The 17,661-nt window shown below is 41.1% G+C and overlaps 1 protein-coding gene across 1 annotated transcript in view; it reads left to right on the top strand.

Moving 5' to 3' along the window:
• The window catches only part of LOC142203297 (cadherin-related family member 5-like), a 42,113-nt gene that overhangs the window by 22,628 nt on the left and 1,824 nt on the right, over positions 1-17,661 (top strand). The window contains exons 9-15 of the mRNA XM_075273881.1: positions 87-177; positions 4,226-4,332; positions 6,179-6,379; positions 6,966-7,097; positions 8,696-8,774; positions 8,931-9,124; positions 15,129-15,149. Coding sequence (XP_075129982.1) covers positions 87-177; positions 4,226-4,332; positions 6,179-6,379; positions 6,966-7,097; positions 8,696-8,774; positions 8,931-9,124; positions 15,129-15,149 — 825 coding nt within the window. The remainder of the gene's footprint in view (positions 1-86; positions 178-4,225; positions 4,333-6,178; positions 6,380-6,965; positions 7,098-8,695; positions 8,775-8,930; positions 9,125-15,128; positions 15,150-17,661) is intronic.

The raw sequence follows: 17,661 nt of genomic DNA, 5'->3' as shown, positions 1-17,661 counted from the left end.
TTCAAGAATATCTGCTGTTTCCATAATGTTTAATTCGCTAAGCAGCAGATGCAAATTTGACAGATGTTTCTTATTTGAATTCTCAGACTGGATCACTTGTGTTCTCGCCTGGACCAATATTTGCCGAAGACGGTGACAAAGGAATAATGACTCCAATCTCCTATTCTTTACTGTCAGGTATATAACACATGACCATATGAATGTTGTATTCCATAACAAGTAGTACAAATACCAAAACATAATCATTTAAGGGATTTATTTTTCTAGAAGATGTTCTCCTATATGTCAGTATATTGTCTATAGTATAGTATACTGTATAATGTTTTATTTGAATTTTAAACTTCATGTTACGAAAACCCTGACATGATATATATTCACACCTAGGGGTGAACCTAGCCTCTCTGCTGCCTGAGGCGAACTATAGAAAGGCACCCCCTCAAAAAAAAAAAAAAAAATACTTGTTGATCTTTGGTTGAGTGATGGGGTTCCCCATTTGCTGATCAAAAATCCCCTTTACTGACATCTATACTGTATAACCCCCCCTTTACTGGGTCACACAGTATATTGTCTTCCTTTACTGGTATCCACCCAGTAAAACACTCCTTTTATTAGACCTCAACACATAAAATAACCCCCTTTATTCTTGACCCACACACAGTATATGCCCTCTTTTTTTCTTGGTCCCCCACACAGTATATGGACCCTTTCTTCTTGATGCCCTCACAGTATAGGACCGCCCTTTTTCCTTGGCGCCCGCACTGTATATATTTCCCCACACAGTGATATGTTAGGCCACTACCTATTGGATTATTGCAGTAGGAGGTGGCCAATGATTTACTCACCTTTCCATGCTTCTGTCCAGGCCGCCCTCTGCTGCCACCTCCAGTGTACACTGTATCCAACACTGAAGAACACTAGGACTTAAAGGGTTTGTCCAGGATATATATTTTTTAATTAGGCTGGCCTAAATAAATAAAAAATAAATAATTATGCTAGATAACCACTTTATTGTCCTGGCATTGTAGCATTGCAGAGGCTGGTTTGCACAGGAGCGTGGATGAGTAAGTAAATCATCAGCCGCCAGCTATTGCAATAATCCAATAGTTAGAGGCTGATTTAAAAAGAATGCCGCCTACCTAGTCCATGCCCTTGCCTCAGGTCACCTCATGGCAGATGTGCCCCTGACACCACCTACTATAAGAAAATGATAAAACAATGTGGTTTATTTTCAGGCCTGTGTGCTGATGTTTTGGGTTTTCTGATGTTTTGTTTTTTTTTTGTTTTTTTTTTACTTTGCCTGCTTTATTTACTCAGAGGTTGAGCGTGCTGATTTAGTGTTTGTATGTTTACTGTTTCTATAGTATTATTATTAAAAGTTATGTTTTAAGTTTTCTGACCACCATTTGGATTAGTGAAACTTTTAATGTCATAGATATTTCTCAATGAATGTCAACAGTATAATATATAGCTAAACAATATTCAGCATTTTGTAGCTGTACCCTGCTTTGTCTAAGACAATGATCTTGAGCACAGGAGCACTTCTATTCAGAGGTGTAGCAATAAGAGGTACAGTCAGTGGCGTAACTAGGAATGGCGGGGCCCCATGGAAAACTTTTGACATAGCCTCCCCCCCATTGTGGACACACATGAACAATTATTATACTCTCGGGTCTTTTCAGAGTATAATAATCGGAGACCCAGAGGGATACAGACATAACAAACTACTGTTACTTACCTATCTCCCGACTCCCCTGCATTCTCCGTCGCTGTCGGCCATCTTTTGGGACGTCATGTACCCGGAGCCCTGCGTCGCGGGTCATATGACGTCACGCAAGTAGGCTGAAGCCTGCCAGGAGCCTGGAGAGGTAAGTAACACAGTTTTTTATGTTATCTTACCTCTCCCAGGCCTCCGATCATTATACTCGGTGGTCCGAAAAGACCCCCGAGTATAATAGTGCTTGTGGGGCCCACGCCATCACTTACCGATCCCGGCCCCTGCCAGGATTGGTAAGTATATAGGGCCCATTACCGGCTGGAGTAACTCTAGCCGGTAACGGCCTATTAAAAAAAACAAAAAACGCAGCGGTAGTGGCTGTCACCGGGCCCCTAATGTCCCAGGCCCTGTGGCAGCTGCTACCACGGTAGTTACGCCACTGGGTACAGTGGTAGTAGTTGATACTGAGCCCTGGACCCAAATGTACCACTATTCTAAATAGAGCAAGGTAGGGTCCCCATTGCAGGTTTTGCATTAAGACCCAGGAGCTTCAAGTTACGTCTGCCTCTATTAATTCAGAATTTCTCAAGAGAGTACATTAAAAAGGGTTTTCTAAACCGGTTTATAAAAAGGCAGTACATGCTGGTTCCATAGAGTCCTCAGAATAGAGGGCCCAATCCAACATACAGTCCTATAAAAAAGTTTGGGCACCCCTATTAATCTTAATCATTTTTTGTTCTAAATATTTTGGTGTTTGCAACAGCCATTTCAGTTTGATATATCTAATAACTGATGGACACAGTAATATTTCAGGATTGAAATGAGGTTTATTGTACTAACAGAAAATGTGCAATATGCATTAAACCAAAATTTGACCGGTGCAAAAGTATGGGCACCCTTATCATTTTATTGATTTGAATTCCCCTAACTACTTTTTACTGACTTACTGAAGCACAAAATTGGTTTTGTAACCTCAGTGAGCTTTGAACTTCATAGCCAGATGTATCCAATCATAAGAAAAGGTATTTAAGGTGGCCAATTGCAAGTTGATCTCCTATTTGAATCTCCTCTGAAGAGTGGCATCATGGGCTACTCAAAACAACTCTCAAATGATCTGAAAACAAAGATTGTTCAACATAGTTGTTCAGGGGAAGGATACAAAAAGTTGTCTCAGAGATTTAACCTGTCAGTTTCCACTGTGAGGAACATAGTAAGGAAATGGAAGACCACAGGGACAGTTCTTGTTAAGCCCAGAAGTGGCAGGCCAAGAAAAATATCAGAAAGGCAGAGAAGAAGAATGGTGAGAACAGTCAAGGACAATCCACAGACCACCTCCAAAGAGCTGCAGCATCATCTTGCTGCAGATGGTGTCACTGTGCATCGGTCAACTATACAGCGCACTTTGCACAAATAGAAGCTGTATGGGAGAGTGATGAGAAAGAAGCCGTTTCTGCACGTACGCCACAAATAGAGTTGCCTGAGGTATGAAAAAGCACATTTGGACAAGGCAGCTTCATTTTGGAAACAAAAATTGAGTTGTTTGGTTATAAAAAAAGGCGTTATGCATGGCGTCCAAAAAGAAACAGCATTCCAAGAAAAACACTTGCTACCCACTGTAAAATTTGGTGGAGGTTCCATCATGCTTTGGGGCTGTGTGGCCAATGCCGGCATCGGGAATCTTGTTAAAGTTGAGAGTCGCATGGATTCCACTCAGTATCAGCAGATTCTTGAGAATAATGTTCAAGAATCAGTGACGAAGTTGAAGTTACGCCGGGGATGGATATTTCAGCAAGACAATGATCCAAAACACCGCTCCAAATCCTCAGGCATTCATGCAGAGGAACAATTACAATGTTCTGGAATGGCCATCCCAGTCCCCAGACCTGAATATCATTGAACATCTGTGGGATGATTTGAAGCGGGCTGTCCATGCTCGGCGACCATCTAACTTAACTGAACTTGAATTGTTTGTCCAAAATACCTTTATCCAGGATCCAGGAACTGATTAAAAGCTACAGGAAGCGACTAGAGGCTGTTATCTTTGCAAAAGGAGGATCTACTAAATATTAATGTCACTTTTCTGTTGAGGTGCCCATACTTTTGCACCGGTCAAATTTTGGTTTAATGCATATTGCACATTTTCTGTTAGTACAATAAACCTCATTTCAATCCTGAAATATTACTGTGTCCATCAGTTATTAGATATATGAAACTGAAATGGCTGTTATAAACACCAAAATATTTAGAACTAAAAATGATTAAGATTAATAGGGGTGCCCAAACTTTTTCATAGGACTGTACTGTGTCTCCTTTTGGGATCAGCCTTAAGAACTTGAGGTTTCCTAGTCCTTGGCCACTGCTACATCAACAAACAGTGGACTGGGGTGTTGAATGAAAGGTAGTGGAAAGGGGTGTGTAGAGACAAAAAAAAATAATAAATCTTAGCAGCCCAGGTGCAGAGACATAAGATCAGGGTATTATTATACATATATCATTTATGTTATTCTGCAGGTCCTGGCAGTGAACTGTTCCAGATGGATAATATTACTGGATCTGTTTCCCTTGTAAACACAATGGAAAGCATACCTGCTCCTAGTGTCTTTAGTTTAAAGGTTATGGTGAGTTTTGTCCTTCATTAATAGGAATTTTATTTATTCAGTGAATGAATTTGCAATATTTTGGTCTTTTGTGTGAATTTATATATTTTTACAAATGTACTTATAGGTAAATCTGCCAGAATATAAAGCATGCTTGTAATGTTTTATATATGCTATATATGTTGATGACTGTCTTATTTATAGTACATGTCTGCATATGATCTTTGTGCATAGCTCAGGCTGAGAACAGACACGGCGTACAGAATGTAACGGCTATATGCTGCTTTCATGTCCAAAGTGGTCAAAGGAAGGACAGATAGTGAATTGGCAACATTCTCTGGACAATAATACAATTTAGGTGTATCCCTTTAATGCTAGTACACTTTATTGTGTTTTTTGTGAGGCGAAAAGTTGCAATGAAACTTCTCATATATTAGGAAACGTCATAGATTCCTTCTAAGCAGCCCTGCTTGTCTGCTACTGACATGTATAGCTTGGTGCACTGTAAATGGCTTTGTCAGTGTACTGTTAGCATCTTTTAGATCTAATGGGCGTGCAGCTGCTCTACAAATGACATCAAACTGCTGAACTACTGAACTCCACATGCTGGAACATGTAGTGGAATTATATCTGAGTACCTGCTCAATGGAAAGCTTTCGTTTCAAAAGAAGAGAGTTGTGAAAAGCTAAATTCACACATTGAGGATTTAGAGGGATTCTATCATTAAAATGCTATTTTTTTTCTCACTAATATGTAGGAATAGGCTTAAGAAAGGGTATTCTTCTCCTAGCTTTAGATGGCTTCTCTGTGCCGCCGATCAGTAGAAATCCCGGTTTTCTTCGGTATGCAAATGAGTTCTCTCACAGCACTGGGGGCATCCCCAATGCTGTGAGAGAAATCTCCAGCGCTACCTCCATTTTCGTCTGGAACGGCTGGGTTCAAACTTCTACACGTGCGCAGTCGGCTCTGCCATTGGGCCTCTGGCCCACAGCCATTTTTTTGTGGCCGATTACGTGAGCGTACTGTGCATGCGCAGTATGCTCCTGTAGTTCAACAGAATACAGATCGTAAGTGGCCACAAAAAAATGGCCTCAGACGTGCAGTTGGCTCTGCTCAAGGCATGATGGCAGAGCTGACTGCGCAGCACCGGAAGAAGACGCGGAGAGAGGCCGTTCCAGATAAAGATGGAGGCAGCGCTGGAGAGTTCTCTCGCAGCATTGGGGACTCCCTCAGTGCTGTTTGAACGCTGGGGACCACCCCCAGTGGTGCGAGAGAACTCATTGGCATACCGAAGAAAAACGGGATTTCTACCGAATAGCAGTGTGGAGAAGACATCTACAGGTAGGAGAAGAATAGCCTTTCTTAAGGCTATTCCTACATGTTAGTCAGAAAAATTAGCATTTTAATGATAGAATCCCTTTAACATAGATTTCCAGACTGAATTTTGTATCCAATCAACAATTCTGCATCAGTCCACTTACATTATTTATTTTGCTTACTTATATAGCGCCAATATATTGTGCAGCATTTTATAGACATTGTCAATCACTGTCCCACGCAAACATGGGGAGAACATACAAACTCTTTGCATGCAAGATGATGTCTTCGGTCAAATTCAAAACTAGGACTCCATCACAGCTAGGCTGAGCTACCATGCATTGGTGCTTTCTCCCTCAGAACATACTCTACTACGTGATTATCTTTGCTGCATCATTTCCATGCAAGCCCAAGAATGGTTTCCTAATGGGCACTATTACAATAAAAATGAATAATAAAGAAAAAGTATTTTCTTTTGCTTATATTCTTTTGCTTTTTCTTCCATTGCATTTTTATTTTAGTTCAGATAGCAATATGTTAATCTCTACAGGCCTCACAAGTTGGAGACTCCAGGAAATATTCCTTGGCAGAGGTAATAATCCGAGTGCTGGCATCCAATAAGCACGCTCCTCGCTTTGCTGCTACTCAGTATCAGGCCTTTGTGCAAGAGGATAACAATCCTGTGGCGCTGGTCAGCACTTATAATGGCCGGGTACTTTCCCTTATGCCTTCTGATGGAGACTTCCCCAATGTAAGTAAAGTTATCTCACACTTTCTCTCCAACCTCCAGTGCAAAACCACTTCACGTAGATGATAGTTCCTGTTACAGGGGTCTGCCCATTTAGTGAATGATAGTTATTCTGTGTTCAGTGATACAGTTCTGTATCTATCTCTCACTTTGTTCACCATCTTTCCAATCTTTAAATCTGTTCTGGTTATGTGATGATCACCCAAGTGCACAGCTTGTAGAGTCCAATATAGATATCAGAGATGCGTAATGGCCGTATCCCTGTGACTCCATTACATGACCATAACAGATATTACTTACTGCAAGTAGATAATGAAAAATCTTATAGGGTGAAGCAAACAAAGATCGGTTAAGCAAACAGAGATCTGAAAACCATAAGGAACTGATAAGAATTGTATAGGAAACTTTTAAGCATACAATGAATAACTTTAATCTACTGAGACTCCTTTACCCCTTTAAGGACTCTTTGATGCCAGCTATTTACATAAGTTGGCAAAACTTTTATTAGGAAAAATACATTTTGCCACTTTTTTGTTTTCTGTTTTTGTTTGTTTTTTTCCTTCTTAATATCCAAGCTTTGTGATTTCAGGGAAGCAATCCACAGATCCACCTCAGTCTGAAAACTCAGTCTAACCACAGTCAGCTATTTCAGATAACACAGAATGGCTTTCTTATAGCAAGAGCAAACCTGCTGCAGGCACCGGAGACCTTCATTGTGAAGGTGAGTCTGAAAGTCTCTGTGGCACTGGATATTGTCAATGCTGTTACGCCAGGTTCACAATAGCGTTGCTCTCTCCATTGTTCAAGAGCGCTGCCCACTAAAAATGTGTTTACATGTGGACCACATAGACTATATTCATATAGCAGATATGTACTTCCTAAAAATGAAGTAGATTCTGGTCTACTGGTGAATACTACAATGGAGCATGTACTAGAGAGAAGCTGTACAAGGACACTGGGTTTTGCTACACTACTTTATTTTGTTAAGAGATCTCTTTTCTGTTTAAGCTGGAGCAGATGATGGTTTTGTCGTCAATATGCAGCGCCGCACCTCCCACGAGGCGAACTGAAGCGACCGCTTCATGCGGCGCTATGCCAGGGCCCCGGGGAGGGCAGCATTTTTGCTGACCTAAGCCAGTCTCCAGGACAAGCTGTCCTGGACTGGCTTAGGGTAACCGTCACTGAGCGGTGGATTGGGGAGGCCGCTGGAGCAGCGCTGCTCCAGCGGCCGCCCCTCACGCTCATGCAGAGAGCAGGTCCTCTCCCTGCCTGCTCTCTGCCTGCTAAAGACGCTCGCTCCGCTTGGCCCCGCCCTCTCCGCTCAACCCCACCCCTCAGAGCGGACCCGCCCCTCAGGCGGCAGAAACCCATGGTTCACCCCTGTCAATATGGCATACACTTCTTGAGCAAAAAAGACACTGAGGCTGAGGGTCCACATTGAGCAAACACAGCATTTTTGCCCCCATGGAAATATAGCAGAAAAAAACTGCATTTTACAGTAACTGCAAAGTGAATGGGATTCTAGCTAATTCCATCCACACATTGCAGGGAAAAACATCTGCAGCGGAAACGCAGTGTTTTCAAAAACGCCCATGTTTTTGAAAATAGTAGCCTGTCAATTACTGTACACCTGCAGAAACGCTGATATTTTCCATATAGGTACAACAAGGAAAGTAAGTCCCAGGGAAAAAGATATATGACAGATATTGAATACATATCTGTCACAGATATTGAATACATACTAGCCATGTAATAAGAAACCAGCAGAGACAGTCAGAAGGAAATTCCACAATCATATATTAATAAGTGAAATAATAAGATCCCCATGTGACACCACTCTCCTCTACGGTGAAAATTTGTGAATGCGGTGTGCAGTCATGATAGAGGTCATGCTCAATATTCTCCAAATTGTAGTGCAGAGAAGACAGATCAGACAGCAGTGGAGACAAAGGGTCCATTCACACAGAGGTTTTTGGCGAGGATTTTTGCGCTAAAAATACACGCAGAAAAAAAAAGCCTCCCATTGACTTCCATTAGCGGAAAAAGGAACCCGTTGAAGTCAATGGAAGGCTTTTTCAGCGCTGAAATTCCACACCAAATTCCTCACCATTTTCCTCTGTGTGAATGCACCGAGGAAACACAAGACAAGGTTTATAGCTGATAGATAACCTGTGCACCTATTCACTCACTAGGTACTTGCAAACTCACTAGCATATTGGTTTAACATTCATTTGTTTCAGACCACTACTTAGTGCTGTAACTAAAGTACTGTCAAGTCTCCCTTTAAGAAGTAGCTATACATTTAACTGTTTTCTATAGGTCATTGCAAGAGATGAAGAGTCTGGGGAAACAGCAAATTCTTCAGTTATTATAACAGTCTTGGCTCGTGGGCAGGCAGGTATGAAGTAGATGCAAATCTTCACTTTTACATGTACCACTCACTTTGATCACTGTATTGTTATTTGCAATTGTGATGTAAATGTAAGCTGCAACCATGTTCATCCTACATTAATGTGACTGTATTACTCTTTTTATTTCACCATCATATATTAAGCACCAAGGGATCCATCGGAGCCACAACCTATGTTTCCTCAGCCGGACCTCCCCATTATAGCAGCAGGACTTGGGGTTCTTGGATTATTGTTTGCCATCCTGTTGTTTCTTTTAATACGGCTACTCAGGAGTCACCGACTGCAGCAACAACAGATGAGCCGGACATCACTTATGACAGAGAAGCATCCTACTGTGGTACTATAAATCTTACCTATTGCTTTATTTATCCTTTATGTGTGAAAATGTTTTAACATATTTTAATAAAAATATAGTTTATACGTCCTTATGTTTGATAGCTTTACATCATTTACTATTAATATATTTGGAGGACTGGACCTCCCCGCTTCTGAGAATTGGTACATGTTGTCCTTTTCTAGGACTGCTATGGGATTTATTTTATGAAGATTTATAAATCTGTTCCATGGTATTGGTCAGAGTAACCTGCAGTGGGGTAACATTCAAGGCTTTTATTTAGTGTTGTATCTGGACATCTGAACTAAAGATGAGAAAATCAGTTCAGAACAAACCAGGTTCAGCCTAAACTCTCAGAAATATGTATGGCGGACGCTATATGAAAGAATGGAGAAAGCACAGATGAAGAATCACAAGCCCTCAGGGATCAGATGTGCTTTCCCATATAGGTCAGAGGTCCCATATAGGCAGTATCACATTCCCAGGAATCTTATGGGGATAGATTACAGAGACAGGGTCTCAGAGTCCTTGACAAACTCAAGTGAATTCAATGAAGGTTTACACCTCTAGAATTTATATTTTTTCCTAAAAGTTCTGATGGTCCTGAACAGAATCTTGAAAGGTCCTCTTGAATCTAGGTAAAACACTACCTAATGAAGTAAGCCATGTGGTTATTTTTATCCTTGCACCTATGGAGCACATATTTGTTTCCTTCAATTGTTTATTTAACATATTGGCTGAGCATTTCATTCAGCTCTATTTATCAGATTAGATTCAAACTCCTTCTCACTGCCAGGGGTGAATTACGTAGAATCAGAAGACAAAGTATTCTTGGTTTCATAAGTGATAGGGCTCCAGCTCCATTAGACACTTACCAGCTATACAGTGGATAGCTGAGAAATGTCAATTCACACATTAGTGTTTTGCATCAGTGTAGAAGGCAAAACCAGAAGGCAAAACCAGAAAAGGGTGTAAAAAACAGAACAAGTATCTATTATCCCTTATCTTTGTGTACTCTCTACTCTTGGTTTTGGCTTAAAAACCACTGTAAAAGACTGATGTGTTTTAAGGCCTAATTCTGGGTTTAGCAGTCAAGTGGATGTGGTGACCCAATGGCTGACAGTCATTACCAAGTAGAATCTTTAGATAGCGCGCAGTGTTATTATAATACTAGCTGATATTTTCCATTTCTCTTTAAAGTGTAAGTGCTGGTTTTTTTGCTATTTCGTCAGGGGGTCTTTTGTCGACATTTTTAATATACTGAAAGTGTAACTTCTATTTTTTTGATACTTGGTAACATATTTTATTAAACTATCTAAGGGTATGTTCACATGGAGGAAAAGGTCGCAGAAACTTTTTCTGCCTTGTGAACATTACGCACAGCTAGCCACGATGGGATGTCGATGCAGCATCGGCATTCCGTTGTGGCATCCCGCTCTTGATTAGGCCTGAATGAATGGGCCTAAACAGGAGTGTGTCTCAAGCCCCAGACGCCGTGGCTGATTCAGGTGCGGAATCCACGGAAAGCTAGGTCATCTCACTTCTTTTTTCCGATACTAGCTAGTGGGAAAAAAAGCAAGCAGCTCCCATTGAAGTCAATGGGAGCCGTTTTTGCAGGTGGATTTTGACGCGGATTTCGAACTAGCTCTAACTTCTTTTTCATAAAAAACAGGCTGTAAAAATACCACTAGCAGTGCTCTAAGCATTGCCAGGGAAAGTCTGTCTCGTACACCTGTATTCAATACAGTACGTAGAGCTGTAGCATTTGCCAAAGGGGATGGTCACCTCAAATGTCAATATCTTTGGTTTTAAACAGCCTTGAAAAATGGTTTTGGTAGCACATGAAAGCTGAGATTCTTGCCATTTCCAATGATTGCAGCTCTAGCTATAACAAAAACCGGGATATCACTAGTTTGAAAACATAAGTGGAAATGTGATTTATTTATTTATTTTTTTAAATATGCATAATGAATTGCCCCTGATCTCTATTCCACTATGTGCAATTCTCGCCAGCCCACTCTCTCTGGAAGGGATGTCATTTGTTCTGTTCTTTATGTATTTTTATTTTCTCTGCTTTTTTGGGGGGTACAGGGCACTCTGATGTTTGATGGTCCAGCTTTGGTTCTTTTACAGTGTGGTCTAAGAGACTGGAATGACGCTGACAATATGTTTTATTCTGTGTGCAATTGCACAATCTGTGAATGCTATAGCCTGGAACATTGGGGGCCTGGAGGATGCCACCAACCTGCAATAATCTGTCTGTCAGACTCATCTCACCAAGGACAGAATCCAGACTATGCAGCGAGAATGGTTAGGCCATGCCCATCACTTGGTCTATTCCCACAGATGCTAGGAATATGAACATTCTCATACACTGGTTCATTCTCTTTGTATTTTCCAAGTCCAGTGTTGAGGTGGAGGTCAGGTTTGTATGCCTCCTCTGCTCTGTTGCACTGGACTTCTTTCCCTACTCTGGTGATATAAGTCCTTTCATTTGTGATAACATGCCCCTATCTTTCAGTACTGATAGTAGGGAAATGTAACAACTTTCTTCATCCCTAAAAGGACAAGTTTCACCTGGGTACTATTTACAGTACAAATACAAAGTAGTCCACAGCCAAGAAATATGTATATAATAGAGTGGAACATCCAAATACAAGCATACAGTCTTCCGGGTAAAGACGTGCCAAAAATGTATACAAAAAGAAAAAAGTATATCCAGCACATCAGAGTGATCCACTTAAAACGTATGGCGAAAGGAGAACTTAGGGCAGACTGTAAAAAAAAATGAAAAATGAAATGAAAATTCCCCAAAAATTATGGTGACGAGTTGCTCTTGCACTTGCTTTCAGTTATCCAGGAGGCAGTGGATAGTGGTTGTTTACTTCAGTCTATACGAGAAGCCATTGTGGTCTTATTATGGAAACTGGGGAAGGATCAAACCAAACTCATATAGGCCGATACAATATCTAGACTGACATTAAACTACTAGTTAAGGTCCTAGCTACCTAGAGGTGATACATGAGGACCAAACTGCTTTACGCCCAACTACTCCAAGGTTAATTTACGGTGTCTTTATCTGAATCTGCAAATGAGCTCTGGGGACTGGGTTATGAGGGCTATCCTGTCATCTCAACACTGCCAAGGCCTTTTACAGCAGTGAGTGGACTTATCTAGGTCTGCCCTACTAATCAACTGAGATAAATCGGTTCTCTTGCCAGTAGATCTCCTACCCTCAACATTACTGCTCTACCATAGGTGGTAGATAACATTAAATAACTTGGGATTATGATCAATGTTAGACTCCAGGAGTATTTGTCCCATAACTTAAATCCACTGCTACTTAAATTTAGCCATAAAATAGACGCATGGTATCGTCTTCCACTGTCTGTCATTGGAGGAGTAAACTTATAAAATTGATATTTATGTCACTGTTGCTTTATATTTTACACAATTCACTGGTATGGATCTCAGTGTCTTACTTCCATAAGTTTCATAGCTTGTTTTGAGAATTGATGTAGAGAAACCAATATGCCAGGATCAAATTAGAGACACTCCAGCAAGCTAAGGATAATAGGGGATTGGCTATTCTCAATGTGTGGGATTACTATATGGCTTCTCAGTTAGAACAGATGCACAGTTGGGGTCAGGCTGAGGGAGATGGCATAAACGGAAGGTTGCTCACCCAACTGGCTATGTGGAAGTACCCGTATTCATTTTAGAGATGGGATACTCATGAGATGTACACAGTAACACCCCTACCCTGGCATTACTCTATAAAGTCTGCGATCAAGGAAAGGCCCTTTTAGGAGTTCATAGGTGCATCAGCTGGATGCCAATATGGCAATTCTAAGCTAGCAGAGTTTTATAAAATGAGGGGTTTTGAGGGCTGGGAAGAGAGCGGTGTCTATTTTGTAGCACAACTATTACAAGAAGGAGAGTTCAAAAGTTTGAAACCTCTCCAGACAAAATTCTCCCTGCCCCACAGATTCTTTTATCAGTATCTACAATTTCCGTCATGCTTATATGGCACAATTCTGTTTGTCTGATTTGTCTATTAACACTAACTCCACTATACAAGCTGATATGACCAAAGGCCTGATATCCTCATTTATCAACAAGTGCTCACTGCCCATTTGGAACATTCTCTAGACACTTCACGTTTTAAATAGGAGGAAGATATAGGCCATATTACAGAAGAACAGTGGAGGGAAATCCTGGAATAGACCCTTTGGCTCTCTCTATGTAAAGCTCAGGGGCTATCACACTTATACTTGCTCCATACAGTCTATAGCACTCCTACAACAACTGCATGAAGTTTGTGTATTCAAGTAGATTGTGAGCCCTATATGGAACAGTGATTGACTATGTCTGTAAAAGCGCTGCGGAATATGATGGCACTTTACAAGTAAGCATAAAATAAAATAAAAAAAATTAACTCCTATTTGGCTTCACAGGAAAGGAGTATGAGTGGATACCAATTTTCCTAGGTATAGCCAAGATAATACCCATTTAATACATATGTTGTGGGACTATACCAGTATAGGACTATTTTAGAATAAGGTATTGGCACTCATTCAAAAGGTATGAAGGACCCCCTTCTGTCCAAACTTAAAACGGTTGCCCAAGGATGACTGTTTTCTTCAAGGAGGCCAGTAAAAAAAAAACAAAAAAAAAAACACTCACCTGTCTCCAGCTCTCCGCTGTCACCTGCTGCTGTCTAAGGCCAATCCGCAGCTTAAAGAGAGGAGCCTGTGACATCTCGTGTTCTTTCTTTTGGCTGCTGTCACATGTGGAGAGGACTTCCATTAGAACAAGTTCCCCGAGAGCAATTGGACCAGACTGCGGTGGGAGACACTGGAGAATCGGGAGCAGGTTAATATGTTTTTATTTTTCACCTTCCCTGGCCGCCTTGCAGAAAACTGTATTTTCTGCATAACCACTTTAAGAAACTGAAAAATAAAATTAATGCAATTGTTAGGCAGGGGCTTATATTAAGAGGAAAGCCAGAAATATGAATAAGTATGGGGAGACACTTTGTGGTTTCCCTTGAGTGTCCTTTTGGGGGACTGTATCTTCCTAGGAGAATATTGATGTTATTTATGCGAGTCCTCAGAAAGTAGAAAACATTGTCTGTTGGATTGCCTTGATGTGTATGTTTAAAAATGGAAAACTGGTACTGTGATCTTGGTAACTAGTAAGCTCAGCTTTCATGGAAGACCAGAACCACTGGGTGGTACAAAATAGAGATACAGCCATTTGAAGTGACCAGACCCTGTTCCTATAGCTCTACATACTGGCAATACAAGTGTTTGTACTTTAAAGAGGACCTTTCCTGGTCCGGGGCACATGCAGTTCTATATACTGCTGGAAAGCCGACAGTGCGCTGAGTTCAGCGCACTTTCAGCTTTCCCGATCTGTGCCCCAGGTGAAGAGCTAGCAGTGCCGCTACTGTAGCTCTTCACAGTCAGAAGGGCGTTTCTGACACTCTGTCAGGAACATCCTTCTGTACAAGCAGCGCCAATAGCGTTGTGCTCTGAGAGCGGGGAGGAACGCCCCCTCCCCTCCTGATAATACTCGTTTATGGACGAGAACTGTGAGCAGAGGGAGGAGGCGTTCCTCCCCGCTCACACTGTACAGCGCTATTGGCGCTGCTTGTACAGAATGACGTTCCTGACAGAGTGTCAGAAACGCCCTTCTGACTGTGAAGAGCTACGATATCGGGACCGCTAGCTCTTCACCCGGGGCACAGATCGTATATAGAACTGCCTGTGCCCAAATCGGTGAAAGGTCCTCTTTAAGCTATTGAAATATAAACTTTTTTAAAAACATTACAGTGTAGAAAGGTTCCATCACTGTACGGGGGTATCAAAAGACCAAACACTAATATTAAATTGGGTGTTACAGCTCATTATGGGGCAGTGTAAATCTCTGAATGTATTTTATTTCTGTACTATGGTGATTTAACTATTAAAATGTATTTGTTTTCTCAACTGCTGCGATAAAGAGCTTAAAGTGGTTTCAACCGGTGAGTACAGGCAGAATTAATAATTATCAAGGCATGTAGCTGATCTTAGAGTAACTATAGGGAAAAAAAAGCAAAAGAGGACCCCATCAGGAACAAGAAACAAGTGTCATGCACGTGAACCCCATCTAACGTATCTATGTTTATGACAAGCTCCCTTTAACCCCTTCCCGCCGATGGCACTTTTTGACTTCCTGACCAAGCTCGATTTTTCAAAACTGACATGTGTCACTTTATCTGGCAATAACTTTGGAACGCTTTAACTTACCAAAGTGATTTTAAGATTGTTTTTTCGTAACACATTGTACTTCATGTTAGTGGTAAATTTTGGTTGATATGTTTTGTGTTTAATTATAAAAAAATTGGAAATTTGGTGGAAATTTTGAAAAATATGCATTTTATAAAGTTTGAAATGATGTACATTACATACAGATAGTCAGACCGCCAAAATTATATCATAAATCTCATGTCCCAGATCTCTGCTTTATGTCGGCATCAAACTTTAGGCGCCCTTTTATTTTTTACGGACATTATAAGATTTACAAGTGAAACAACAATATTCAAAATTTTCAAGAAATTTCCAAAACCCATTTTTTAAAGGGCCTAATCCAGTTATGAAGGGGTTTTGAAAGACCCTTGTATTAAAGCCCCCCATAAATCACCCCATTTTCAAAACTGCACCCCTTAAATAAGCCAAAACAACATATACCTAGTAATTTAACTCTATAAGTGCTTAACAGGAATTAATACAAAATGGAGGTGAAATTTTCAAATTTGAATTTATTTTACTAATATTTTCGTTTAGCCCTAGAATTTGCACATTCACAAGGGGTTAAAGGAGAAAACGCATCCCACAATTTGTTAGGCAAGTTCTCCCGACTACCATAGTACCCCACTTGTGGGTGTAAACGAATATATGGACGCACAGCGAGACGCAGGAGGGAAGGCGCGCCAAAGAGCTTTTAGAGGGCAGATCTGGCTGTGATCAGTTTCAGGAACCATGTCGCATTTATAAAGCCCTTGAGGAGTCAAAACAGTGGAAACCTCTAGAAAGTGACCCCATTTTGAAAATCGCACCCCTCAAAGTATTTATCAAGTGATGTAGTAGCATTAGTAACCCCGAAGTGAATGTGTAAGCTGTGCGGAGTAAATTGGGTACACCAAATCCCATTCTATTTTCCCACCAGCTCCTATGACGCGGACGGGGAAGAGGGGCATTCTGGGGGGTCAGCGCTGGTGTATGCTCTCTCATAAGCTCTAAATATGGGGTGTCCCCTGAAAACGCTCGCACCGCTTACACATTTCCTTCTAGTCGCAGCCACTTATGTCCTAATGATTTGGCGACTTTTGGGGTTTTTGTCTTCACATTGTACAAGGTAGATGTTTATTTTTATTTTCTGGCAATGTGGCCATATGAGGGCTTGGTGTTTGCGGTATTAGATGTACTTTTCAATGCCACCATTTTGGGGCCTGTAACTTATTGACTACATTTTATTAACTCTTTCTGGGTGGGATGTAAAAGGAAACATCAATTCTGGCATTGCTTTTTAGCATTTTTTTTTTCCCCGTGCAGCGTACAGCATAAGTAACATGTTACCTTTATTCTGCGGGTCGGTACGGTTACAGCGATACCTCATTTATATGATTTTTTAATGCGTTGCTATTTGTGCAGAATAGAATTCAATTCAGGGAAAAAAATCTATTGTTTTTGCATCGCCATCTTCTGAAAGGCATAACGTTTTTATTTTTCGCTAGACAGAGCTGGTTGAGGGCTTATTTTTTGCGGGAAGACCTCTTCTTTTTATTGGTACCATTTTGGTTTTCATCTGACCATTTGATTACTTTTTATTGAACATTTTGTAAGGGAAAGGTGGTGAATAATCATTATTTTGTGCGGTTTTCTACGTTTTTTTTTTACGACATTCGCCGTTCGGGTTAAATAATGTTTTAATTTTATTGTTCAGGTTATTACGGACGCGGCGATACCAAATATGTAATGTTTTTTTCTATTTTTCTTTATTTTACATAATAAAACATTTTATATGGGGAAAAAGGGATTTTTGGGGCTTTATTTATTTATAATTTATTTTAAACTTATTTAAACTTTTTTATTTTGACTTTTTTTTCACTTTTTTTTTCTGTCCCCATGGGGGATTGAAGCAGTGATCGGCTGATCACTGCTTCAATAGAGATACGCTGCAATACACGTGTTACACGTGTATTGCAGTGTATAGGAAGCTGTCAGCCTGTGTAGACGCACAGGCTGACAGCTTCATTTACGGCAGGATCGGCCAGGCGCGAGGACGGGGTAAGTGAAGGGGCAGACCTGGGGTCACTGATCAGACCCCGGGCTGCCCCCTACGAACACCGGCACCCCCCGAAACCGGCGCGGGGGGTGCCGATCGGCACCATATGACGTTGTAACCCCGGAGGTGCCGGTGGTCATGTTGATCACCGGCATCTCAGGGGTTAACACCCGCGATCGGACCCGATTCCGACCGCGGGTGTTACAGGG

Source organism: Leptodactylus fuscus, chromosome 5 (assembly GCF_031893055.1).
Source record: "Leptodactylus fuscus isolate aLepFus1 chromosome 5, aLepFus1.hap2, whole genome shotgun sequence".
In the NCBI taxonomy this organism is placed as follows: domain Eukaryota; kingdom Metazoa; phylum Chordata; class Amphibia; order Anura; family Leptodactylidae; genus Leptodactylus; species Leptodactylus fuscus.
This window is presented reverse-complemented; position numbering and strand designations above follow the sequence as displayed.